Genomic DNA, 26,020 nt, shown 5'->3' with positions numbered 1-26,020 from the left:
ATTGAAGAGCTTCCATTATCCAGTGTCCATATTAATGCTGCTAGACACATCAAGACATCACATGCTTAGCGCCTTAAGCCAAAATGACAGCACACTATCAACAGCAGTCATTTCCAAAATGGTTTTGTCATCACAGGTAAGATAGCCAAAAACCATTTTGACAATGTACCCAGAAGTGAAGCATGCATTCCCAAATCCTACCTTTTTTGCTGGCTTCTCACTTAAAGGCTAACAGTTGTGACAGATTAAACAAAGAGAAATGTTATAACACACCATAATATGAAGACAAGACACAAAATGGAATTTAATAAGGGTTTTCTGAAATTATGGAAAATTGGATTGGAAAGGGTTCGCTATAAAATGATAAGAGGCCCATAACTTACCTAATCAATCCCCTAATAACAGTGTCCACCAATGACATTCCCAACTATCCACATTACTGCTGCAGCCGATCACTGGCCTCAGGCATGCACCGCTAAGGTCGGTGATTGACTGCAACACAGTGAACAAAAACTGGAAGGAACTATATGACCTTATTGCATTTTCCCCCCTTTCTTCTCTCAATTTTTCCTAATCTCTGAAAATCCTTTTAAGACGCAAAGGGTATTTTATACCTTGTATCCACATCTTTCAAAATAGGCCTCTCTTTCTTTTTCAGCAAGTTCACTGCGTTTAAAATACTTCTTACTTTCCTGGAATAGAAAAAAAAAATGTTTATGTCTTCAAAATCAAGTTATAGCAATGCATTTTGCTAAGAAATGTAATGAACCTAATAGACCGTTACTACTGGAATTGTCCTCATTCCCTTTAATTTGCTGGCTCATTAATGCTATAATATTCTGGACATCACCCGCTGATTGTGCTCATTGTTTTTTATCTTATTATAATGCCAGATGAGAAGATCCACTGGAAATTTAGAAAACATATTGTCCATGTCCTTATATTGTTCTATACATCTCCTACTCCATATATATTATTGACTGTATTTTTAGGGTATGTGCACAAGTGAACCTTTAAATGCCAGGGTAATCTCTGAGCTTTCCAGGCAAAGGACGTTTCAGGAAAATGCCAGCAGTGTTTTATCTGAAGAACCTTTTTCAGCGTTTGCTAGGTCAAATTTAGCAGTGGGTTTGCTGCTGGCACAGGGCTGTGGAGTCTGTGTCCATTTTGGTGGAGTCGGTTTAAAAAGGATCAACTCCTAAAATATATACTACATTGGGTACAGTAGTATAATGCAGGATGTGCTGCAATTTTTTCATAAGAATTTGAGAAAGTTATGAAATGTCCTATAAATGTCTGTTCTGTTCCTGATCTAAGGATCTTCACGGTGGCTCAGTGGATAGCACTGCAGCCTTGCAGCACTGGAGTTTGTATGTTCTCCCCGTGTTTGCGTGGGTTTCCTCCCACATTCCAAAAGACATACTGTGACGACTCCTGGAGTGGACCCTCTGGGTCGTGACACCAACCCTCCCAGGGCGAGCTGACCTAGTGAAGACCACCCCTATACAGGGAGTGTCAGGGGCAAGCCCCAGGGGGTGAGGCACCACGACTGCTGGCACCAGGCGGCCGGCTCACAGGAGACACGAGTGGGTGAGAGTGTCTGCAGGAACGTGTAAAGTGTGGACACGGGAACACGTGGTATACAGAGACTTCGTTCGTCCGGGTTTGAGTGAAGCAGGAAGCGTGCAAGGAGCACGTCAGAGCACTGAGTCAGGCAGCAGGTGTGCCAGGAGGTGTAACAGAGTAAGAGACTGAGTACAGGATCAGAGTGTGTGCCCAGAGGCACAACTGAGTATAAGACAGAGCACGGAATCAGAGTGTGTGCCAGGAGGCACGACTGAGTATAAGACAGAGTACAGGGTAAGAGCGTGTGCCAGGAGGCACAACCGAGTATGAGACAGAGTACAGTGTCAGAGCATGTGCCAGGAGGCACAACCGAGTACGAGACAGAACACAGGGTCAGAGCGTGTGCCAGGAGGCACAACCAAGTACAAAGCAGAGTGCAGATTCAGAGCGTGTGCCAAGAGGCACAACAGAGTGCAAGGCAGAGGACCCGAGTACAGCGCACAGCCAGGCAGGGACACGGCAGACCAAGCCAGGAAGCACAACAATAATCAGGCACCTCCCCTAGGGGGAGGTCGTCTGATATAGCACATGACTACTACTTGTTCCGGGTCAGGACCTAGCCAGAAAGCACATGACCACTACAGGTTCCGGGTCAGGTCCTCCATTACCATAGAGAGGACCGAGCCCTATACAGCACTGACAGGAGCGCGCAAGCGCAAACGTGACATGTAGGAGGAGGCCCGGGGACGAGAGCTGCGCGTGCGCACCCTACGGGACCCCCGGAGTGACCGCAGCTCCGGAAGAGAGGACGTCGGGACCGAGGTCCCGCCCCCAGGTGAGCACGGCGTGACAGTACCCCCCCCTTTACGCCCCCTCTTTCTAAAACTGGAGAGGAACTTAGACAAAATCTGGGGTGCGTGGATATTCTCCCTGGGTTCCCATGACCTCTCCCTCAGGGCCAAAACCCTTCCAATCGACCAGGAACATGGTTCTCCCTCTTACCTTCTTCATGGCCAAAATGTCATTCACCTCAAACTCATCCCCCAAGCCAACAGGCCTGGAGAAGGATGAAATCGGTTAAGAACCACAGGTTTTAGGAGAGACACATGGAAGGAATTGGGAAAACGGAGTGAAGGAGGCAGCTTCAATTTGTAAGCAACATCATTAATCCGCCCGAGGACCTCAAAAGGACCAATGTAACGGGGACCCAGTTTGTAAGATGGTACCTTAAGGCGGAGAGCCACACCTTGTCACCAGGGAGAAATGGAGGAACGTCCAGGCGCCTCTTGTCAGCGTGTAATTTCATTCTGTCCCGTGCTTTCTCGAGAGCGGTTTTGGTCTCCTGCCATACCCTGGAGAACTCCACAGACTGAGAATCGGCAGCAGGTACCCCCGAGACAGGAAGTACCAGTAGAGGCACATTGAGATGCTGTCCAAAGACGATGAAGAAAGGAGACTTGGTAGACGATTCACTGGAGTGATTATTGTAGGCGAACTCAGCCCAAGGAAGTAGACCGACCCAGTCATTCTGATGAGCATTAGAAAAATGCCGGAGATAGGATGTAAGGATCTAGTTGGTACGTTCCACCTGCCCATTGGTTTGGGGGTGATAGGCGGAAGAGAAATCCAATGACACTTTCATGAGTCCGCATAGAGCTCTCCAGAACCGGGAGGTGAATTGGACCCCTCTATCCGACACGATGTGCTGGGGGAAGCCGTGAATCCTGAAGATATGGGAAATGAAGATCTTCGCCAAGTCAGGAGCAGAGGGTAGTCCGGGAAGAGGAATGAAGTGAGCCATCTTTGAAAATCGGTCTACAACCACCAAGACCACAGTACAACCGGAAGAACAAGGCAGACCAGTAATGAAATCCATGGCTATGTGCTGCCATGGAGCCGACGGAAAGGGAAGCGGGAACAGAAGACCGGAGGGTGGTTGTCTGGGTATCTTGTTCTGGGCACAGGACGGGCAAGATGCTACAAAGTCTTTAACATCCTGGGAGAGTGAAGGCCACCAATAATGGCGAGAGATTAATTCCAAAGTCTTTTTGACACCTACGTGGCCGGCAATCTTGGACGAATGTCCCCAATTTAGCACTCGTTTTCGGTTATTCTCAGCCACAAAGGTTCTTCCCGGAGGTAACGTGGTTAACTTGACAGGAGCCACAGTAATTACTTTGGATAAATCAATGATATGAGAGGGTTCTTCCTCTGCATCAGACGACAGGAATGATCTTGACAACGCATCCGCTCTAACGTTCTTATCGCCGGGCCGAAAATGTAGCTCAAAGTCAAAGCGGGCGAAGAATAGGGACCACCTGGCTTGCCGAGGATTGAGCCTCTGTGCGGACTGGATGTACGCCAGGTTCTTATGGTCTGTGAAGATCTTGAATGGATGTATGGCACCCTCCAGTAAGTACCTCCACTCCTCCAAGGCAAACTTAATGGCCAATAGCTCTTTGTCGCCAATGGAGTAGTTCTGCTCAGTGGAGGAAAATACTTTAGAAAAGAAGCCACAGGTGACAAAACGTGCAGAAGGACTGCGCCAGCCCCAGTAGAGGATGCGTCTACCTCAAGAGTGAAAGGTCTACTAACCTCAGGTCGGTGAAGCGCCGGAGCAGCGGCGAAGGCTTGTTTCAACGACTGGAAGGCCTCTTCAGCCTCAGAGGGCCAAGCCTTTGGGTTAGCTCCCTTGCAGATAAGGGACGAGATGGGGCGAACCAACGAGGAAAAATGAGGAACGAACTGTCGGTAGTAGTTCGCAAAACCAAGGAAGCGTTGGATTGCCTTCACCCCATGGGGCTGTGGCCAATCGAGGACGGCGGACACTTTTGCCGGATCCATGCATAGACCTGATTCTGAGATAATGTACCCCAAGAATGGCAGGGACGTTTGCTCGAAGGCACATTTCTCGAGCTTGGCATAAAGGCGGTTCTCCCTCAGGCGCTGGAGGACTTGACGCACGTTCTTTCTGTGGGCGGAGGGGTCTGGAGAAAAAACGAGGATGTCATCCAGATAGACTACCACGCAGGAGTACAGCATATCCCGGAAGACGTCATTCACGAACTCCTGGAAAAATCGCTGGGGCATTGCAGAGGCCGAAGGGCATGACCAAGTACTCGTAGTGACCGTCTCTGGTGTTAAAGGCGGTCTTCCACTCATCCCCGGAACGAATGCGGATCAAGTTGTAGGCCCCACGAAGATCCAGTTTGGTGAAAATTCGAGCTCCTCTAAGTCGGTCAAAGAGCTCCGGGATCAATGGCAATGGGTACTTGTTCTTGACCGTGATATTGTTCAGGCCTCGGTAGTCTATGCAAGGACGGAGGGAGCCGTCCTTTTTTACAAAGAAAAATCCCGCTCCCGCGGGCGAGGAGGACTTACGGATGAAACCTCTAGCAAGGTTCTCCTGGATATAGTCAGACATAGCTTGGGTCTCAGCAGGGGATAGCGGGTATATCCTACCCCTGGGTGGCGTAGAACCAGGAATGAGGTCAATCGGACAGTCATATGGCCGATGGGGGGGCAGAGTCTCGGCCTCCTTGTCGAAAACATCTGCAAAGGACCAGTAAGCCGACGGCAGACCTGTAGGTGCCGGGGATGGACCGGCAGAGTTCATCAGACGGACGGGCAACAGGCACTTCTCCTGACAGAACGGTCCCCACCGGAGTATCTCGCCCGACCGCCAGTCCAGGGTTGGCTCATGAGTCCGTAGCCAAGGGAGGCCTAGAAGAAGTGCGTGAGACATGGTGGACAAGACGAGGAAGGAGATCTTCTCCAGGTGCAGGGCTCCGATCTGCAGCTCGATCTCTTCGGTGGCCTGGGTAACGGACTCCAGCACGGACGTACCAATGACCGAAACAATCGACCGAGGAGTCTCCAGGGATCTGACAGGAATCCGGTATTTTTTAACCGCCTCGAGTGTGATAAAATTCCCCGCCGCGCCAGAATCCAGGAAAGCCTCCTCAGAATAACGCTTGGCACCGAGATTCAATAATACGGACACGAGCAGGGGAGGAGAGGAATCACGTACACCTAGGGAGGCCTCTCCTATCAACCCTAGGCGGAGAAGTTTCCCGGCTTCTTGGAGCAGGAACGGAGGAGGTGAGAGGAGCTCCTCTCTCTGGCTAATTCACGGGCACGTTCCTGAAACCGCAGGTCGATGCGTGTCGCCAGTGAGATCAGATCCTCTAAAGAGGTGGGAGTATCCCGACCTGCCAGTACGTCTTTGATCCGACTGGACAGGCCACGCCAAAAGATCCCTACGAGAGCCTCGTTGTTCCAAACGAGTTCGGAGGCCAAGGTACGAAAACGGATGGCATACTGTCCTACCGGTAGCGTACCCTGATGGAGGTTAAAGAGGGACTCGGTGATAGAGGCCAGCCGACCCGTCGAACACGTTGCGGAAGGTGTCCAAAAAGGTGGAAAGCCGAGAGACGAGTGGGTCATTGCGCTCCCAGAGGGGGTTCACCCATGCTAATGCCTCCACCTCTAAGTGTGAAACAAAGGCAATTTGGGCACGCTCAGTGGGATAGTGCTGCGGCAAAAGCTCAAAATGTAACCGGCATTGGTTCAGAAATCATCGACAAAAATTAGGGTCCCCGCTATATCGGGGTGGCTTGCCGAGGCGCGGCATCGGGTGCGGGGCCGAGGACTGGGTAGAAACGGATTGTATGGCCGACAAACGAGACTCCATGGATTTCAAAAAGACCATAATCCTGGTCTGACTCTCCCGTAGGAACACCAGTTCCTTTTGGATGGAGGTGGTGGCACCAGCGGGGTCCATGGCCTGATTATACTGTGACGACTCCTGGAGTGGACCCTCTGGGTCGTGACACCAACCCTCCCAGGGCGAGCTGACCTAGTGAAGACCACCCCCTATACAGGGAGTGTCAGGGGCAAGCCCCAGGGGGTGAGGCACCACGACTGCTGGCACCAGGCGGCCGGCTCACAGGAGACACGAGTGGGTGAGAGTGTCTGCAGGAACGTGTAAAGTGTGGACACGGGAACACGTGGTATACAGAGACTTCGTTCGTCCGGGTGTGAGTGAAGCAGGAAGCGTGCAAGGAGCACGTCAGAGCACTGAGTCAGGCAGCAGGTGTGCCAGGAGGTGTAACAGAGTAAGAGACTGAGTACAGGATCAGAGTGTGTGCCCGGAGGCACAACTGAGTATAAGACAGAGCACGGAATCAGAGTGTGTGCCAGGAGGCACGACTGAGTATAAGACAGAGTACAGGGTAAGAGCGTGTGCCAGGAGGCACAACCGAGTATGAGACAGAGTACAGTGTCAGAGCATGTGCCAGGAGGCACAACCGAGTACGAGACAGAACACAGGGTCAGAGCGTGTGCCAGGAGGCACAACCAAGTACAAAGCAGAGTGCAGATTCAGAGCGTGTGCCAAGAGGCACAACAGAGTGCAAGGCAGAGGACCCGAGTACAGCGCACAGCCAGGCAGGGACACGGCAGACCAAGCCAGGAAGCACAACAATAATCAGGCACCTCCCCTAGGGGGAGGTCGTCTGATATAGCACATGACTACTACTGGTTCCGGGTCAGGACCTAGCCAGAAAGCACATGACCACTACAGGTTCCGGGTCAGGTCCTCCATTACCATAGAGAGGACCGAGCCCTATACAGCACTGACAGGAGCGCGCAAGCGCAAACGTGACATGTAGGAGGCCCGGGGACGAGAGCTGCGCGTGCGCACCCTACGGGACCCCCGGAGTGACCGCAGCTCCGGAAGAGATGACGTCGGGACCGAGGTCCCGCTCCCAGGTGAGCACGGCGTGACACATACAGTTAGGGAATTTAGATTGTGAGCCCAATCGGGGACAGTGATGATAATGTGTGCAAACTGTAAAGCGCTGTGGAATATGTTAGCGCTATAAATAAAATAAAGATTAAGGCTACTTTCACACATCAGTTTTTTGCCGTCAGGCATGATCCGGCTTTTTTTAGAAAAAACGGATCCGGCATAAATTTTGGAGAACTGTAGAAACGGATCCGTTTTTTTGCTGGATCCGTCTCTGTTCCTGGAGGCTGGCCAATTGGATCTGAGCATGCGCAGACTTAAAAAAACCGGATCCGGTGGCTGGATCCGTCTTTTTCTGGATCCGGTGCATTCCGGCGCCCATAGACTTTCATTGTAGCAAAAAGCTGGAAGCGCTGGATCCGGCGCTTCCGGCTTTTTCGCCGGAGACAAAAAACGTTACAGTAGACGTTTTTTCAAGACGCCGGAATGAGACAAGTTGCCGGATCCGGCAAAAAACGGATGAAACGCAATGCCATCCGGCACGATCCGGCGCTAATGCAAGTCAATGGGGAAAAACCGGATCCGGCATTGCATTTTGCCGGATCCGTTTTTTCCAAAAAAAAAGCCGGATCGCGCCTGAAGGCAAAAAACTGATGTGTGAAAGAGGCCTAAGATGAATCTGTGCTGCACTTTATGTACATGCTCAGTAGGGGGCAGTCTGTGGAGTCGGGAGTCAGGGAAATTGAAGAGTCAGAGGTTGGAGTTTTGGCTTACTGACTTCACATCTTTCATTTCATTCAGCTATATAGTATAAATTTCCTATGTGTTTCTGACTACAGACCAGTCCTTTTAATGGCCGGTTTACAGACAGAAGCGTGCAAGAGATGTTTACTATATTGCTGGATGAAATTGAAGATGCCATTCTTTTTTTTTTTTTATTGCACTGGAATAAAGTCCTATTTTTTAACTAGGTTTTCAGCTGGAGGAGTTTGTTCTACACTCCCTGACAGAAGTTATGTCGCTTATCCATGTTATGTAAATAAAAGCTTATAACCTGACGTTAAATTCATCCATTGGTTGTATAAATTATTCTTTTGAAAGCTGAAACCCTCCGAAATGTGGTTTAGGTTAAGAAAATAAATTGCCATCAATGCAGATATATTCATCATTTAATGGACACAGAATGGTCAGATTTTGGCAAGACAAAAGTTTTGTCGGCCACAGAAAGTAATGTGAAATTCAAACAAATAATTAACTTAAAATACAAATATATGTTGCATAACATTGGTGAATGAAGTTGTGGTGCTATTAGAGTCATATTTAATATTTTGTGTGACTTCCATGAGCTTGAAGGACTGCATCCATGCGGTTCAACAATGATTCATACAATTTATTAATGAAGTCATCAGGAGTAGCAAAGAATGCAGTCTTACATGCCTCCCAGAGTTCATCTAGATTCTTTGGTTTTGTCTTCCAAGCTTCCTCTTTCATCCTGCACGAGGCGTACGGAGCCCAGCCGCGTGTGCACGAGGCGTATTAAGTTTGAAAGGAATGCCTTGGTCGCCTCAAAAAGACCTTTTTGAATCAGGGTTACCATCCAAGAACAATTGAAAACCAAATTACAAGAGCCACCAGATTGTCAAGAAATCACCTGCTACATTACAAAGCTAAAGAAGAAAATAACCGAGTGCCTCTAGTAGTCACCTACAACCCAAATCTGGAGGTGCTAAGGGGAGCTGCACGGAAATTACAACCTTTACTACAAAAAGATGCCCGATTAAAATCCATTTTTCCAGACCCCCCACTGCTGTGTTTTAGGCAACCCCCAAATTTAAGAAGCATCATTGTCTGAAGCTCCCTGTCCTCTCCAACAGCTGCAGGAACCTTTCCTTGCAACAAGAAAAAATGTAAAACCTGTCCATTTATAATGACCACGGACAAGATAAAGATCCCCAACTCACATCAGGACTACAAGATCCCAGGTACTTTCACCTGCATTACATCTAATGTGGTGTACTTAATTATTTGTACTAAATGTCCAACTGGGGGTCTGTATGTGGGGGAGACAGGGCAAAAGCTTAGAACAAGGATGAATGCTCATCGTCACACAATAAGAGAAAAAATAATGGATCTACCTGTGGCAAAACATTTCTGTATCCCCTGATCACAGCAACGTGGATATGAAATTACTGGTATTGAAAGGTAACTTCACATCTCAGAGAGAGAGATGAGTTTGGGAGTACAAATTTATGACGAACTTTGACACTCTCAGTGCTGGAATGAATGTGTCGCATGGATTTATGTCTTTTTACATCAATTAAGGAATTTCCTTTTAAAACCTTGAGGGGGCATCACAACACAGAACTAGACCCCAATCAGAGGACCATAAAACATCCGGACTCCTTATCTATGAACTGGTCCAATGTTTATATTTATGTTTCTCCCTCTCCCATATTGATAGTTCTGCTTCACGTCACTTGTCTTATCTATTGCATTTTTTCTAGGCTGTATTGTGCATAAATATGTGACTTCAGATTTTGTATTAGTCTAGCCTGATGGAGACCTGAGTAGTCTCGAAAGCTTGCAATGTGTTACCATCTTTTCAGTTAGCCATTAAAAAGGTATCAACCACTGGACTCTCAATCCTGAATATTTTTCTATCTACTGGCTAACACGGTACAAAGATATACATCTTTCCTGTATTAGACTTTAGATTCATTCATAGTTGCTGGCTGTATTACGGTGCAGAAATTCATTTATAGTTGTGCAGGTTTCACTCTGCGCTTCGGTACTGACCCCAGGACTCTCTTAAAGGGATCTCCGGTATGGAAGTTAGGGTAAATCCCTCAGCGCTCTGATTCTGACCCCAGGGTTCTATTAAAGGGATCATTGGTATGGAAGTCAGGGCAAATACACTCAGCGCTCGGGTTCTGACGTCAGGCCTCTCTTAAAGGGATCCCCGGTATGGAAGTTAGGACCGTTCCACTCAGCACTCTGGTTCTAACCCCAGGCTGATGGGATGATGTGGGATATTAGGGGTAGTAGTCTGGCGGCTCTGGCTGATGGGATGATGTGGGATATTAGGGGTAGTCCGGTGGCTCTGGCTGACTGGATGATGTGGGATATTTGTGGTAGTAATCCGGTGGCTCTGGCTGACGGGATGATGTGGGATATTAGGAGTAGTAGCCCGGCGGCTGTGACGGGATGATGTGGGATATTAGTGGTAGTAGTCCGGTGGCTCTGGCTGACGGGATGATGTGGGGTAGTAGTCTGGCGGCTGTGACGGAATGTGGGATATTAGTGGTAGTTGTCTGGTGGCTCTGGCTGACGGGACGATGTGCGATATTAGCAGGGCCGTGGAGTCATTAAGCCAAACCTGCGACTCTGACTCCCACATATATTGCTTATATTTAAGTGAAAAATTTAGTACAATGTGTGAACATCAGACATTTAATCATTTTAATGATACAATAATCAAGATATTTAGAACATAATATATATTTATTGGAATACAACTTTAGAACACAAAAAATAGGTATTAGACCTACCGGTAATGATGTTTCCAGGAGTCCATCCTGACAGCACTATGGAGGACGTCCTCCTCCTCCTTACAGGGACAGGAAAGCACACGAGAGGTTAAAAGGCCATGTCCCACCCCCTTTCCCTCAGTGATTTGACAAGTACCACAAGGTGGATGATGCTAGTAACGGTTTAATGAAACAATCATATTACAGCATATGACATAACATAATACAACATAGTATAACATAACAGGGAGGGAACTACCCGTGCTGTCAGGATGGACTCCTGGAAACATCATTACCGGTAGGTCTAATACCTATTTTCCAGGACGTCCACCTGACAGCACTATGGAGAGTACCAAAGCACCTCCTCAGGGTGGGATTACTGCCTGGAGAACTTTTCTCCCAAATGCGGTTTGTTGGCCAGCTAACACATCTAGTTTGTAGTGTTTGCAGAATGTATTAAGACTAGCCCAGGTTGCCGCTCGACAAATTTGATCAACTGACGCCCCCGCCCGCTCGGCCCATGAGGCCGATACCGCCCTCGTAGAGTGGGCTTTTAAGGAATCAGGCGGGCTGGCGCCTTCAGCCTGGTAGGCGTCCGAGATTACTGAGGTAATCCAACGCGCGATGGACGCCTTAGAGGCCTTCTTCCCTTTATTCCTACCTCCAAAGAGAACGAACAGGTTCGGGTCGACACGCCAACTATTGGTGGCCTCTAGGTATTCTATAACTGCGCGCCTCACGTCTAGCGAGTGGAGCCGCCGCTCCTTCTCATTTCGGGGATTATCGCAGAAAGAGGGTAACACTACCTCCTGGTTCAGATTTCTTGTAGAGGCTACCTTCGGGGTAAATGCCGGGTCTAACCTTAGGATTATACTATCCTCTCTTATCTGGAGGTATGGATCCTTAGTGGATAGGGCCTGGATCTCCCCTATTCTTTTGGCCGTGGTAATGGCTACTAGAAAGGCCGTTTTACGAGTGAGAGCAGGGATGGCTATCTTCTCACTAAGGGCGAAAGTGTCCGAGCAGAGGAACCGAAGTACCAGGCCCAGGTCCCATGGCGGGGTGAGCTGCCTAATCGTGGGGCGCAGGCGCTGTGTGGCTTTTATAAACCTTATCACCCAGGGATGTGCAGCTAACTGATAATCGAAGAAGGCGCTCAAAGCTGAAACCTGGACTTTTAGAGTGCTGGGCTTGAGGCCTTTATTAAAACCTGCCTGCAGGAACCCTAGTATGTTAGGGAGATCAGGGGTACCTGCCACGAGCTCGGACCTGCCACCCCCAGACAGAATCTCTTCCATATCTTCCGATAAATTGCCGACGTCACCGGCTTCCTGCTGGCCTGTAGGGTGGATATGACCTGCTCCGACAATCCTTTTGCCTTCAGGATGTCCCTCTCAGGATCCAAGCCGATAAATGGAGTCTTGCTGGGTCCGGGTGGTGGATCGGGCCCTGGTGGATGATGTTCTCCCACAAGGGCAGCTCGACTGGATCTTCTACTGCCATGGCTCCCAGAAGGGAAAACCAGCTTCTCCTCGGCCAGTATGGCACTATCAATATCACTCTTGCGTGGTCCTCGCGTATCTTTCTGAGCACTGCCGGTATGAGGGCCAGTGGTGGGAACGCATAAGACAGGGAATCTCCCCAAGTCTGACTCAGGGCGTCTACGCCCTCTGGATGGTCCATCGGATTTAGGGAGTAGAATCTGGGAACCTTCGAGTTCTTCCGGCTTGCGAAGAGATCTATACTGGGGTTCCCCCAGCGCTGACAAAGCTGGTCGAAGATCTCTACGTTCAATTCCCACTCTGTCGGGTGGATCTGTTGTCTGCTCAGGTAGTCTGCCACTTCGTTTTGGGAACCCTCTAGATGTACCGCGGTCACGGATCGAACTGTCCGTTCTGCCCACGTGAATATCTTTTCCGCCAGTGCCTGTAGTGGTTGATGTCTGGTTCCTCCTTGGTGTTTCAGGAATGCCACTGTCGTTGTATTGTCGGATAAAATGCGAACATGACGACTCTTTAGTACCGACCGGTTTCTCCGCACGCTTCCCAGACCGCGAAGAGTTCCTTGAAATTGGAGGATCTGGCCTTGATGCTTGCTGGCCACTTCCCCTGGAAGATCTTCCCTTCTATGTGGGCTCCCCATCCCCACGCACTTGCGTCTGTGGTGACTACCACGTATGGAGAGGTTGTCCAATGCACGCCCACCTGAAGGTTCCTGGCCTGTAACCACCAGCGAAGGGACTCCTTTACTCGTCCTGAGAGCCTTAGGGGTTTGTCTAGCGACGCCTGACTCCTGTCCCACCTCGCGAGAATCTCTCTTTGTAACAACCGCGAGTGGAATTGGGCCCAACGGACACACTGGATGCAGGCCGTCATGAGGCCCAGGACCTCCATTGCTTCCCTTATGGAGCATTGACGCTTCAACAGGCCTCTGGTTCTGGCCTGAATGGACTTCTGCTTGGGTAGCTAGGATATTCTGTCGGCTGAGTCTAGGAGGACTCCCAGGAATACCTTTCTGGTGTCTGGTGTGAGGTCCGACTTCTCCCAGTTGATCACCCAGCCCAGGAACTCCTTCACAGTAGTTGATCGGATCCTGTCTCGGATGAGCGCTTCTTTGGATCTTGCCACCAGTAAGAAGTCGTCCAGGTACGGCACAATCACAATACCATGATCTCTCATGTAGGCCACCACCTCTACCACCAGCTTTGTAAAGATCCTGGGAGCTGAGGCCAGCCCGAATGGAAGACCCTGGAACTGGAAATGGCAGGTCCGGGCTGGTGAACTGATCGCGAACCTTAGTAGGCCTTGGGATGAGGGATGAATAGGAACCTGATAGTATGCCTTTTTAGGTCTAGGGTGCACATAACTGCGTCCCTGTCTATCAGAGGAATTGCGGATCGGATTGATTCCATCCGGAACCTCCTGTATCTGACCCAAGCATTTAGTGGCTTCAGGTTTATGATGGTGCGGGCCTCGCCGGATTTCTTTGTGATTGCAAACAGGGAAGAGTAGTGCCCTTTCCCTCTTTCTGACGGTGACACTGGTATTATGACCCCTGAGTCTAACATGTCCTGAAGATCCGACCACATTGCGGAGTCCTCCTGGACGACAGTGGGGGCAATATATCTGTCGGGGGGAGGAGAATAGAGCTCTATCCTGTAACCTTCCCTGATGGTTCTGAGGACCCACTGATTGTTGGTGACTCGTGACCAGTTTGCTGCAAAGTGGCGAAGTCTCCCCCCAATGCCTATGACGTCATTGTCTCCTCGATCTAGATGTCGATGCAAATGGGGGAACTCTGTTCCTCCCACTTTGGCTGAAGGAGCCTTTGTAGGAGCTTCTATTAGACCTCGCCCGGCCCCTAAACTCTGACTGTCCTCTGAAGAAGGAGCCTCTTCGAAAGGACTGGGACCGCCTGGGCTTTTCTTCCGGGAATCCCTTATTCTTATCGGACACCAGCTCAAGGATATTATCCAGGGCTGGACCAAACACCCTCAGACCCGAGAAAGGGATGGCACATAACTTTGCTTTAGAAGGGTTATCCCCCGACCAGGATCTAAGCCAGACTGCTCTCCGGGCCGCATTAGAGAGGGAGCTGTTTCTGGCCGCAAACCTAACTGATTCCGCCGACGTATCCGACAGGAACGCCGTGGCTGATTTCAAGAGAGGAAGAGATGCTAGTATCTCTGACCTCGGGGTCTTGTTGGTTAGGTGTTCTTCCAACTGCCCCAACCACAGGAACATAGACCTAGCCACCGAGGTGGCTGCTATGTTGGCTCTAATCAGGGCCGCCGACGTCTCCCATGCTCTTTTTAACAAGACGTCCGCCTTTCTATCCATCGGGTCTCGAAGACCGGATGAGTCCTCGGCTGGGATAGCCGACTTCTTAGTAACCTTGGCGACCGGGACGTCGATCTTAGGGACTTCTTCCCACGCCCGAGTTTCCTCGGGATCGAAGGGCAGTCTATTTTTAAAGTTTCGGGAGAGTGTCAACCGACGCTCTGCTTCTTTCCACTCCTCCAGGATCATTGCTTTGATGTGCTCGCTCACAGGGAACACCACCTGTTTGCGGGACACCAGTCCTCCAAACATTAAGTCCTGTCTGGACTTTGGCTTAGGGACTTCTTCCATCTGCATGGTATTTCTGACCGTGTGTACCAGCTCGTCCGTATCCTCCAGTCTGAATAGGTACTTTCTGTTCTGCTCCTGACTATCCCCCAGGATCTCGCCTTCTTCCTCCTGATCTGAGTCCCGGAAATCGGATTCCTCGCTAGGGCTCGCCTCTGATACTGGGACTGGTTCCCACCTCGGACGCTTGCGACCTGGCCCAGGGCTGGGGGATCGACGCCGGGTTGTAGAGGCCTGAATCTCTTCCCTTATCAGCGACCTCATTTCGGAAAGTAGAGATGGCTGTTCCTCGCCTATGACCCTGGAGGTACAGGGACCGCATAGGGTCTTGCTATAGGTGTCTGGCAGCTTTACTCTGCACACCGGACATCTGACTGATTTGGAGGTGGCTTTCGCCGGGTCCTTCCCCGAGGGGGACTCAGCCGGGGTTCCCTTTTCCTGATAACATAAGGGGCACCTCATCAGATCTAGGCTGTGGGGACGGGTGGGGAGGGTGGTCTGCGCTATGCGCACTTACCCCTCCACCAGATGCAGTGTTGCCTTCCATCCCCTGGCGTCCGATGCAGTCACACAGCCTGGAACGACCTGTGACGACTCTGGAGAACGCTTTGGTCCAGGAGCGCGCGCGCCCTGGATTTGAAACCGGCGTCTGACGTCACCGGATGTGACGCTGGTAAGCCGCGCCTCCACTTCCTGCCGGGCATCTGCGCGCGACCGCGCTCGGCGCGTGCAGGGAGCCGCCTCCCCGCCTGCCATGGCGCTCCGGCCTCCACTGCCCAGCCGTCGGCGTCGTCCTGCGGGTACTCGGCCCGCCGCGGCCGATTGCGCCCACTTCTGTCGGTGCCCGCACGGCCAGCCGCCTGCGGGGAGCCGACCCGTCCTGGAGCCGAGAGCCCCCCCACCGGGAGGAACGGCTCCCTCCAGGAGCGTCGTCCTGCTCCTGGCCTTTGGAGCCGAGGGACTCCCCACCGGGAAGTTTCGGCCCCGGGACCTCTTGACAGGGGAAGGATTGGACCGGCCGCACGATCCCCTGGGCCCCTCTGGTAAGCTCTCGCGTGTCCCTCCGTGCAGGGACAGGAAAAACACTGAGGGAAAGGGGGTGGGACATGGCCTTTTAACCTCTCGTGTGCTTTCCTGTCCCTGTAAGGAGGAGGAGGACGTCCTCCATAGTGCTGTCAGGTGGACGTCCTGGAAAACTGTAATAAATTGTAAATATGTAATACGCTACGTAATATCGATTACATATATACAGTACAGACCAAAAGTTTGGACATGCCTCATTCAAAGTTTTCTTTATTTTCATGACTATGAAAATTGTAGATTCACTCTGAAGGCATCAAAACTATGAATTAACACATGTGGAATTATATAATTAACAAAAAAGTGTGAAACAACTGAAAGTATGTCTTATATTCTAGGTTCTTCAAAGTAGCCACCTTTTGCTTTGATTACTGCTTTGCACACTCTTGGCATTCTCTTGATGAGCTTCAAGAGAAAGTCACCGGAAATGGTTTTCACTTCACAGGTGTGCCCTGTCAGGTTTAATAAGTTGGATTTATTGCTTTATCAATGGGGTTGGGACAATCAGTGGTGTTGTGCAGAAGTCTGGTGGATACACAGCTGAAAGTCCTACTGAATAGACTGTTAGAATTTGTATTATGGCAAGAAAAAAGCAGCTAAGTAACGAAAAACGAGTGGCCATCATTACTTTAAGAAATGAAGGTGTCAGTCCCCAAAAAAAATTGGGAAAACTTTGAAAGTGTCCCCAAGTGCAGTGGCAAAAACCATAAGCGCTATAAAGAAACTGGCTCACATAAGGCCCGCCCCAGGAAAGGAAGACCAAGAGTCACCTCTGCTGTGGAGGATAAGTTCATCCGAGTCACCAGCCTCAGAAATTGCAGGTTAACAGCAGCTCAGATTAGAGACCAGGTCAATGCCACACAGAGTTCTAGCAGCAGACACATCTCTACAGCAACTGTTAAGAGGAGACTTTGTGCAGCAGGCCTTCATGGTAAAATAGCTGCTAGGAAACCACTGCTAAGGACAGGCAACAAACAGAAGAGACTTGCTTGGGCTAAAGAACAGATGGAATGGACAATAGACCAGTGGAAATCTGTGCTTTGGTCTGATGAGACCAAATTTGAGATCTTTTGGTTCCAACCACCGTGTCTTTGTGCGACGCAGAAAAGGTGAATGGACTGACTCTACATGCCTGGTTCCCACCGTGAAGCATGGAGGAGGAGGTGTGATGGTGCTTTGCTGGTGACACTGTTGGGGATTTATTCAAAATTGAAGGCATACTGAACCAGCAAGGCTACCACAGCATCTTGCAGCGGCATGCTATTCCATCCGGTTTGCGTTTAGTTGGACCATCATTTATTTTTCAACAGGACAATGACCCCAAACACACCTCCAGGCTGTGTAATGGCTATTTAACCAAGGAGGAGAGTGAAGGGGTGCTACGCCAGATGACCTGGCCTCCACAGTCACCAGACCTGAACCCAATCGAGATGGTTTGGGGTGAGCTGGACCGCAGAGTGAAGGCAAAAGGACCAACAAGTGCTAAACATCTCTGGGAACTCCTTCAAGACTGTTGGAAGACCATTTCCGGTGACTACCTCTTGAAGCTTGCCAAGAGAATGCCAAGAGTGTGCAAAGCAGTAATCAAAGCAAAAGGTGGCTACTTTGAAGAACCTGGAATAAGACATTTTCAGTTGTTTCACACTTTTTTGTTAATTATATAATTCCACATATAATTCAAAGCATTTGACAAAGTATCTCATACAATCCTTATTGAAAAAATGACTAAGTATGGAATGGACAAGGCAACTGTTAGGTGGATTCATAACTGGCTTAGTGATCGGACCCAAAGAGTGGTCGTAAATGGCTGCACATCCAGTTGGAAGAACGTCTCAAGTGGGGTACCACAGGGCTCTGTCCTGGGCCTTGTATTGTTCAACATCTTTATCAACGATTTAGATGAAGGAATTGAGGGTAAACTGATTAAATTTGCTGATGACACAAAGCTAGGAGGGATAGCTAATACTAGAGAAGAGAGAGAAGATTCAAAAAGATATAAATAAACTGGAGAAGTGGGCAGCAACTAACAGAATGGTTTTTAACAGGGAAAAATGCAAAGTACTACATCTGGGCAATAAAAATGAAAAAAGCATATACAGAATAGGAGGAATAGGCATTAGCAACAGCACATTTGAAAAAGACTTGGGTATACTATTAGTTCACAGACTGAATATGAGTCAACAGTGTGATGCAGCAGCAAAAAAAGGCAAATGCAATTCTAGGATGTATTAACAGAAGCATACAGTCTAGATCACGTCAAGTCATTATTTCCCTCTACTCCTCTCTGGTCAGACCTCATCTGGAATATTGTGTCCAGTTTTGGGCACCACATTTTAAAAAAGACATCAACAAACTGGAGCAAGTTCAGAAAAGAGCAACCAGAATGGTGACCGGTCTGCAAACCCTGTCTTATGAGGAAAGATTGCAGGATTTGGGATTGTTTAGTTTGCAAAAGAGAAGACTGAGAGGAGACTTAATAGCTGTCTACAAATATCTCAAGGGCTGTCACATTGAAGAAGGATCAACTTTATTCTCATTTGCACAAGGAAAGACTAGAAGCAATGGGATGAAACTGAATGGGAGGAGACACAGATTAGATATTAGAAAAAACTTTTTGACAGAGTGATCAATGATTGGAACAAGCTGCCACGAGAAGTGGTGAGTTCTCCTTCAATGGAAGTCTTCAAACAGAGGCTGGACAGACATCTGACTGGGAAGATTTAGCAAATCCTGCTTTGAGCAGGGGGTTGGACCAGATGGCCCAGGAGGTCCCTTCCAACTCTACGATTCTATGATTCTATGTGTTAATTCATAGTTATTCATAGTTTTGATGCCTTCAGAGTGAATCTACAATTGTCATAGTCATGGAAATAAAGAAAACTCTTTGATTGGGGTGTGTCCAAACTTTTTATCTGTATATGTATATATATATATATATATATATATATATATATATATATATATATACACATATATACATACACACACACATACACTGACTTATCTCAGCTAAGACAAAGTCTAGATCCTCAGGCTACATTCACACCATGGGCGTGGCCAGGATCAAACCTGGGGGGGGGGGGGCAGAACCTCATACTGCACACCTCAGCTGCTGCAGATACTCATACTGCACACCCCTACACTTGAAAATAAAGCCTGCACCTTAAGAAGATGTGGTGAAGAATGCAGCCTATTTATTCCAACTATCAATTGATGATGATGTGTTACTGAAGACGACCAATGCCTGTCCTGGGCGTCATTTTGGGTAGCTATGAGGTGTACCTGACTGGTGCTTAAAAAAAAAAAAAAAAAAGGGGAGCGTTAGTCTGTGTGCTACCCGGCTTTCATTCTTTTTGGTACAGATAAGATATGGCTAGACAGATATGGATAAATAGCGCAGATTTCTAATCTGCTTTTGCTACTGAGAACATTATCTATGGGTTCAAAAACCTTTCAGGTGATGCGGTTTTTTAAAAAGCTGATCTGCTTTTGCAGCTGAATAACGTATCCTCAAAAAACGCAGGAAAAACGCTGTGTCAGTGTAGCCTTAGATCAGGAATAGAACAGCCAGTTATAGGACATTTCATAACTTTCCCAAATTCCTATGAAAAAATATTCAGCACATTCTGCATTGAATTACTGTACCCAATTTATTATATATTTTAGGAGTCGGTCCATGTTATACCGACTCCACAGCGCTGGATATTAGGGGTAGTAGCCCGGCGGCTTTGATGGGATGATGTGGGATATTAGTAGTAGTAGTCCGGTAGCTCTTTGAATTTTGATGACCATCTCATCTTGGTCGAGATATGACATAAGCCTTTTTGGTTTGTTTGAGGTACCATTGACCCCCTAATCTACAGGGAGTGGTTGGGTAAATGTATCTATGTTCACTCTACTCTGAAAAGGACTATAATGGGCTCTTTAATTGATGGCCTTGATGTTGACTACCTTCTGTGTAGGTATTCGTTCTTTGTATATAGGTGCATCGATTTCTGAATATTCTTGAGCACTGATGCATTCAGTGTCATTAAATTCTATAATAAACTATTGAATTTGTTTTTACGCGCTCATATTAAGCGGTATTGTGCTTTTTCACTTTTTCCGGCCTTACTAGTATTCAATCTGGCGTCTTGCGTTCTGCATGTTATGTGCTTTTTTTGCGCACTGCAAAACAATCGACTTATGAGACATCTTATGTGTGTTCCTTTTATCTACTAGGGCGCATTGATACACTTTGGACTACGCCTCTGTGTATTGATATGTTTAGTATCGCTTGATTAATAAACTTTTCAATCTGCTTATACGTGTTCATATGATGTAGCATTTTTGTGTTCTTTATTCTATTCGTATTCAATTAGGTCTTTTTTTGGTATATGTGTGTATTGCAAGGCAACTGACCCTTGAGATATCTTAAGCCATCTGTGTGTTGTCCTTATGAATGCATCATATGTATGCCAAATTATTTAGCATCTCAAGTTGTTTCAAGGCCACCTTCTATTTGATGAAGCTTCGACTCTCTATTGTTGTACTATTCACACAGGTTTTTCTGTGCGATACTGTTTATCTTCATCTTTGCCCTTAGTTGCGCTCTTTCATAATCATATTGTACCTGAGCATTTGTTAAGGCCCTTTTACATTTAGCGATGCACCAGCGATCCGACCAGCGATCCGACCCGGTCAGGATCGCTGGTTCATCGCTAAATGATCGCTAGTGAGCTTTCATACAGAAAGATCTCACAGCAATGCAGCAGCGACACAGCGCACGATACTTACCATTCACACACAGCGATCCAGACGTCCTCCCGCCCGCCTCCACGCGTCGCTCGTCGTCACAGCAGGAAGTCTCAGCAGGAAGCGCCCGACGAGAAATGGAGCCGGACATTCTCGCGCGATCAGCGATGGACAGCGGGGGAGTCGGTCGCTGGTAAGTATCACACATAGCGATATCGCTAGCAATATCGCTATAACGTCACAAAACCAGTGACGTTTTAGCGATATTGCTAGCAATATCGCTTAGTGTAAAACCCCCTTTAGTCTTTAGGCTACTGCGCATGGGCCAATCAGTTCTGGGATATAAGCAATGGTAGATATATATTCATGTTTATAAATCATTATTTGATGACCTATTTTCTACCGTACTATTGGTGCATCTAAATCGCTCGTGTGATCATCATCAGTGAAATGTATTTTGTGTTCTATTGGTTACTATTGTTATTCCCCTCCGCCTGTGATATATTCTCTTCTCCAGATTTCAGTAGTGTAAGCGGGCGGCATGTGAGTGCGCAGGCGCGGACTCTTGTTAGGGGTTACTATTTTTTGACCATACTCAGATATGTGCAACACTAGGTTATTTATTGTGGTATATCCACATTACTAGCGATCGATGAATGGAGGAGGCGGTATGTGACTGCGCAGGCGCTGACTTTTGCTAAAGACTACTGCTCATTTGTTGATCACGCACAGATAAGCGCAATGCTGGATCATTTATTTTGGCATATTAACATACATAATACTAGCGATCGTTGTCTTCGGTAACTACTATCTTAGTATCACTAGTGCATTAGAATCGTTCTTTATGCACTGTACAACATGCCGTGTCTTTGCTTCTCCTGTTACCATGGCTACTCCCTTTCCCCTGTGAGGTACTTCCGTGTTGTGAGGAGGCGGCTTGCGACTGCGCTGGCGCCGACCCTTGTTGGAGATCTGTGTCAGGCATTACACCAGGCGAGTAATTTGATTGCGCAGGCGCCAACTGCTCTGAGACCTGCGCGTCCAATACACTTCCGGGGTCTATTTGATTTTGTCTCTATGCACGTGTATGTTTACGCGCTCCCATTCTACCCTCTGAGGACTTGCCACCGCCTCTGAAGGCATGTGTGTGACGAGGTAACACTGCAGCTGCATTCTAGTTATTTGTTAATTTATGGGATACTTATATAGGATATGTTCTGGGTATAACCACTTGCCCCTGACGAAGCCTCCATGGTGTGGCGACACGCGTCGGGCATTTCCACAAGCTCCCCCTGCAATAGATATGCCTAGTTGATTATATTCAGCTTTCACTTGGAGGGATTGGTATTTGTGACATTCATGCGGTTTTCTGTATGTATATCTTTTGTGATTATTGCATTACATTTTGTGGGATGGTTTTCCCTATAGGATTTCACACAGTAATTGTAGCTATTGAGGCATATTTATGGTCGCATGTTTACAAATTATATCTTCTTGTTGGTGACTAATGAATGGGTACTGTTTTATCTTTTCCTAAATGGAGTTGACTTACTATGTCCACATCTAATTATTTATAGTTATTGAGCTATTACCATTCACTCATATGTATTGTTCTGCGCAAAAAAATTTGTCTTTTGCGATGTGAACCAACATTAACCATTTGTGTACATCATTTGTCTTCTTTGGGAGAGTTTTCTAGCCCTATTTTGGGCCAGCAGGGTTTATTGTCATATTCATGACTTTCCTTTTTAAATGTTTTTAATGGGTTATGTCCTTTTTTGTATCCAATAAAATGATTTTGTTTATTTAGGTGATCCTGGTTTCAGTCTGTAGCTTTTCTCTTTTTCTTATGGATGATGTGGGATATTATAGTGAATGTGGCTATGTGGAGTGGGCAGGGCTTTACACTCAGCTTTATATATTTGTTAAAACTAACCGTAATTAGTTACTATGCCTGGGCCGCGCCAGGCTCTTCAGCTAGTGTGTATATAATTTTCATTATGTAAACTAGGGGGCAGGCGACTGAGGGATCAGTGACCCGTCAGAAGCAATACAGATGAATAGTTAAAGGTACTGTCACACTTAGCGATGTACCAGCGATCCCGACCAGCAATATGACGTGGTCAGGATCGCTGGTACATCGCTAAGTGGTCGCTAGTGAGCTGCCACACAGGCAGATCTCACCAGCGACATCGCTGGGGACGGGGGTCGCTACTTACCTGTCACACCAGGCGATCCTGCGTTCTCCCGCCCGGCTCCACGCGTCGCTCATCTTCACAGCAGGAACCGCCGCAGGAAGCTGACGACGAGAAACAGTCCTGAACGTTCTCGCGCGATCAGCGATAATCAGCGGGGGAGCCGGTCGTAGGTAAGTATCAGACACAGAGATATCGCTAGCAATATCGCTATAACGTCACTAGTTATAGCGATATTGCTAGCGATCTCTCTTAGTGTGACAGGCCCTTAACCAGAGCACCACATGAAGACCCCACCACCACAGGCCGCCCCGAAGCACGAGCTTATGATTAACTCAAAACTGAAAATAAAGATTAAACAAGCACAAGATGGACTTCATCAACCAAGGTATCATTGTAATCAGTATAAAGACGCCCAACTGACAGTGTCTGTAGGTTACTGTGCACAATCCTGCTGACAGGTTCTCTTTAATGCTATGATGATTGCACACAGCTAGGTTATACACCAGGCACCATATATTGAGATGTTAATGCACCGTCCACTGCATTTTAAAAGGACATTCGACACGAGTTCAGCTACATTTTTTGTTCAGCCATAAGGAAAGAAAAACAGAATTACTGCAAAGAAAAGGATCCATCCAATGCCGAACACAAAAAGAACCAGACAGACCCCACTGACTACAGTAGGATTTATAATGGGGTGCACACCATGAAGAGGTAAGGGTGCCCACTTCTATCTCTATAGCAAGTGAAGTTGTGCATTATGGTGAATGATTGGATGGCAAAGTGCCCATATTTTATTCCTACACAGGGGCCCTCTTCTCTGTGTGTCTGCTCCTGTGCAAAAGACTTCTCTATCACACATATGTATCTCCCAATTACACCTGCATATAGGCCCAGACACTTTTTTTAATTGATTTTTGTCACCATTAGTCTGTTTTCAGCTTTATTCACCAACACAAGGTTACAACAGGATGCAGCAGCACCATGATAAAGGTGGCAACAGCACTTGTGCAAAATACTGATGAAACAACCACTCACACACCTACCAATTCATGGAGGTGGTGGTAGCCTAGTATTAGAATTGCACATGGAGGCTAGTATAGGGCGCCAGTCACACAGATGTAGCGCAGAGTCCGCCTTACAGCCTATTAGTGATGCCCATACTATTAGATTAGGTGGGCTGCCCAGCAGGGCTGTGGATTCAGTAAGTCAAACCTCCGACTCCTCAATTTCCCTGACTCCCGACCCCACAGCTCTGATCATTAATGAGCATGTACATAAAGTGACGCACAGATTCATCTCAACCACGACCCCCACAGCACTGGTCACTACTGACCATGTACATAAAGTGCAGCACAGATTCATCTCAGCCACGACTCCACAGCACTGGTCACTACTGACCATGTGCATAGAGTGCAGCACAGAGTCATCTCAACCACGACTCCACAGCACTGGTCACTACTGAGCATGTGCATAGAGTGCAGCACAGAGTCATCTCAACCACGACTCCACAGCACTGGTCACTACTGACCATGTGCATAGAGTGCAGCACAGATTCATCTCAACCACGACTCCACAGCTCTGGTCACTACTGACCATGTGCATAAAGTGCAGCACAGATTCATCTCTGTTAAAAGCCGAGATCCTTAGATCAGGGACAAAACAGACATTTATAGGACATTTCAGAACTTTCACAAAATATTATGAAAACATTTCCAGCACATTCGTCATTGTGCTACTGTACCCAATTATATATTGTCGGAGTCCATCCATTTTATACCAACACCACCAAAATGGACACCAACTCCAACCTCACTGCCCAGCACTACATAAGTGCACCTGTCCCTTTTCACTGAATTGTTTTTGCTGTTAGTGTAGGGACTCACAGGACAATGTGGTATTGTGTGTTTGGCCGTAATTATAGACCAATAATTCAAGTATTTTTTTTTTTTTTTTTATCTTCTTATGCACATTTTTTCATGTTTTTGCAGCCAGGGCCTGTAGTTCTGGTGAATTTGGGTGCCTGTTCGGTGCTCTTATATAGTGCTCAGCCCTCCTAATCTAATAGTATAGGTGTCTGTAATAGGCCGCAAGCCGGACACTGCGCTCCATCTGTGTGACTGGCGCCCTATACGAGCCTTACCCTGGTGCATTAATATTAGGAGTCAGTGGCTGCTCCATCAGTGCCGCGTTCTGTCAGTAGTATGACCTGCTGCTGGGGTCTGAGGCGGTTTTTCCTACAATGTTTTCTCAGGTTTCAGCCCTTTTTCAGTAAACCGTTTGAGTTCCCCAAGAAAATCTGATGGTTGCAGGAAGGATGTAAAGTGCTGCTGGGCCATAGCTCCTGGGAGCCCCGGCCCGCCGCCGCACACCTCCTCCTCCTGGGAGCCCCGGCCCGCCGCCGCACACCTCCTCCTCCTGGGAGCCCCGGCCCGCCGCCGCACACCTCCTCCTCCTGGGAGCCCCGGCCCGCCGCCGCACACCTCCTCCTCCTGGGAGCCCCGGCACGCCGCCGCACACCTCCTCCTCCTGGGAGCCCCGGCACGCCGCCGCACACCTCCTCCTCCTGGGAGCCCCGGCACGCCGCCGCACACCTCCTCCTCCTGGGAGCCCCGGCCCGCCGCCGCACACCTCCTCCTCCTGGGAGCCCCGGCCCGCCGCCGCACACCTCCTCCTCCTGGGAGCCCCGGCCCGCCGCCGCACACCTCCTCCTCCTGGGAGCCCCGGCACGCCGCCGCACACCTCCTCCTCCTGGGAGCCCCGGCACGCCGCCGCACACCTCCTCCTCCTGGGAGCCCCGGCACGCCGCCGCACACCTCCTCCTCCTGGGAGCCCCGGCACGCCGCCGCACACCTCCTCCTCCTGGGAGCCCCGGCCCGCCGCCGCACACCTCCTCCTCCTGGGAGACCCGGCCCGCCGCCGCACACCTCCTCCTTGGAGACCCGGCCCGCCGCCGCACACCTCCTCCTCCTGGGAGCCCCGGCCCGCCGCCGCACACCTCCTCCTCCTGGGAGCCCCGGCACGCCGCCGCACACCTCC

General features: G+C 48.7%; 1 protein-coding gene across 1 annotated transcript in view; it reads right to left on the bottom strand.

Annotated features, from left to right (window-relative positions):
- The window catches only part of PRPF18 (pre-mRNA processing factor 18), a 110,727-nt gene that overhangs the window by 84,059 nt on the left and 648 nt on the right, over positions 1-26,020 (bottom strand). The window contains exon 2 of the mRNA XM_073551275.1: positions 615-692. Coding sequence (XP_073407376.1) covers positions 615-692 — 78 coding nt within the window. The remainder of the gene's footprint in view (positions 1-614; positions 693-26,020) is intronic.

The sequence above is a fragment of the Dendrobates tinctorius genome, unplaced genomic scaffold (assembly GCF_039654945.1).
Source record: "Dendrobates tinctorius isolate UK_male_01 unplaced genomic scaffold, ASM3965494v1 ptg000174l, whole genome shotgun sequence".
Classification (NCBI taxonomy): Eukaryota; Metazoa; Chordata; class Amphibia; order Anura; family Dendrobatidae; genus Dendrobates; species Dendrobates tinctorius.
This window is presented reverse-complemented; position numbering and strand designations above follow the sequence as displayed.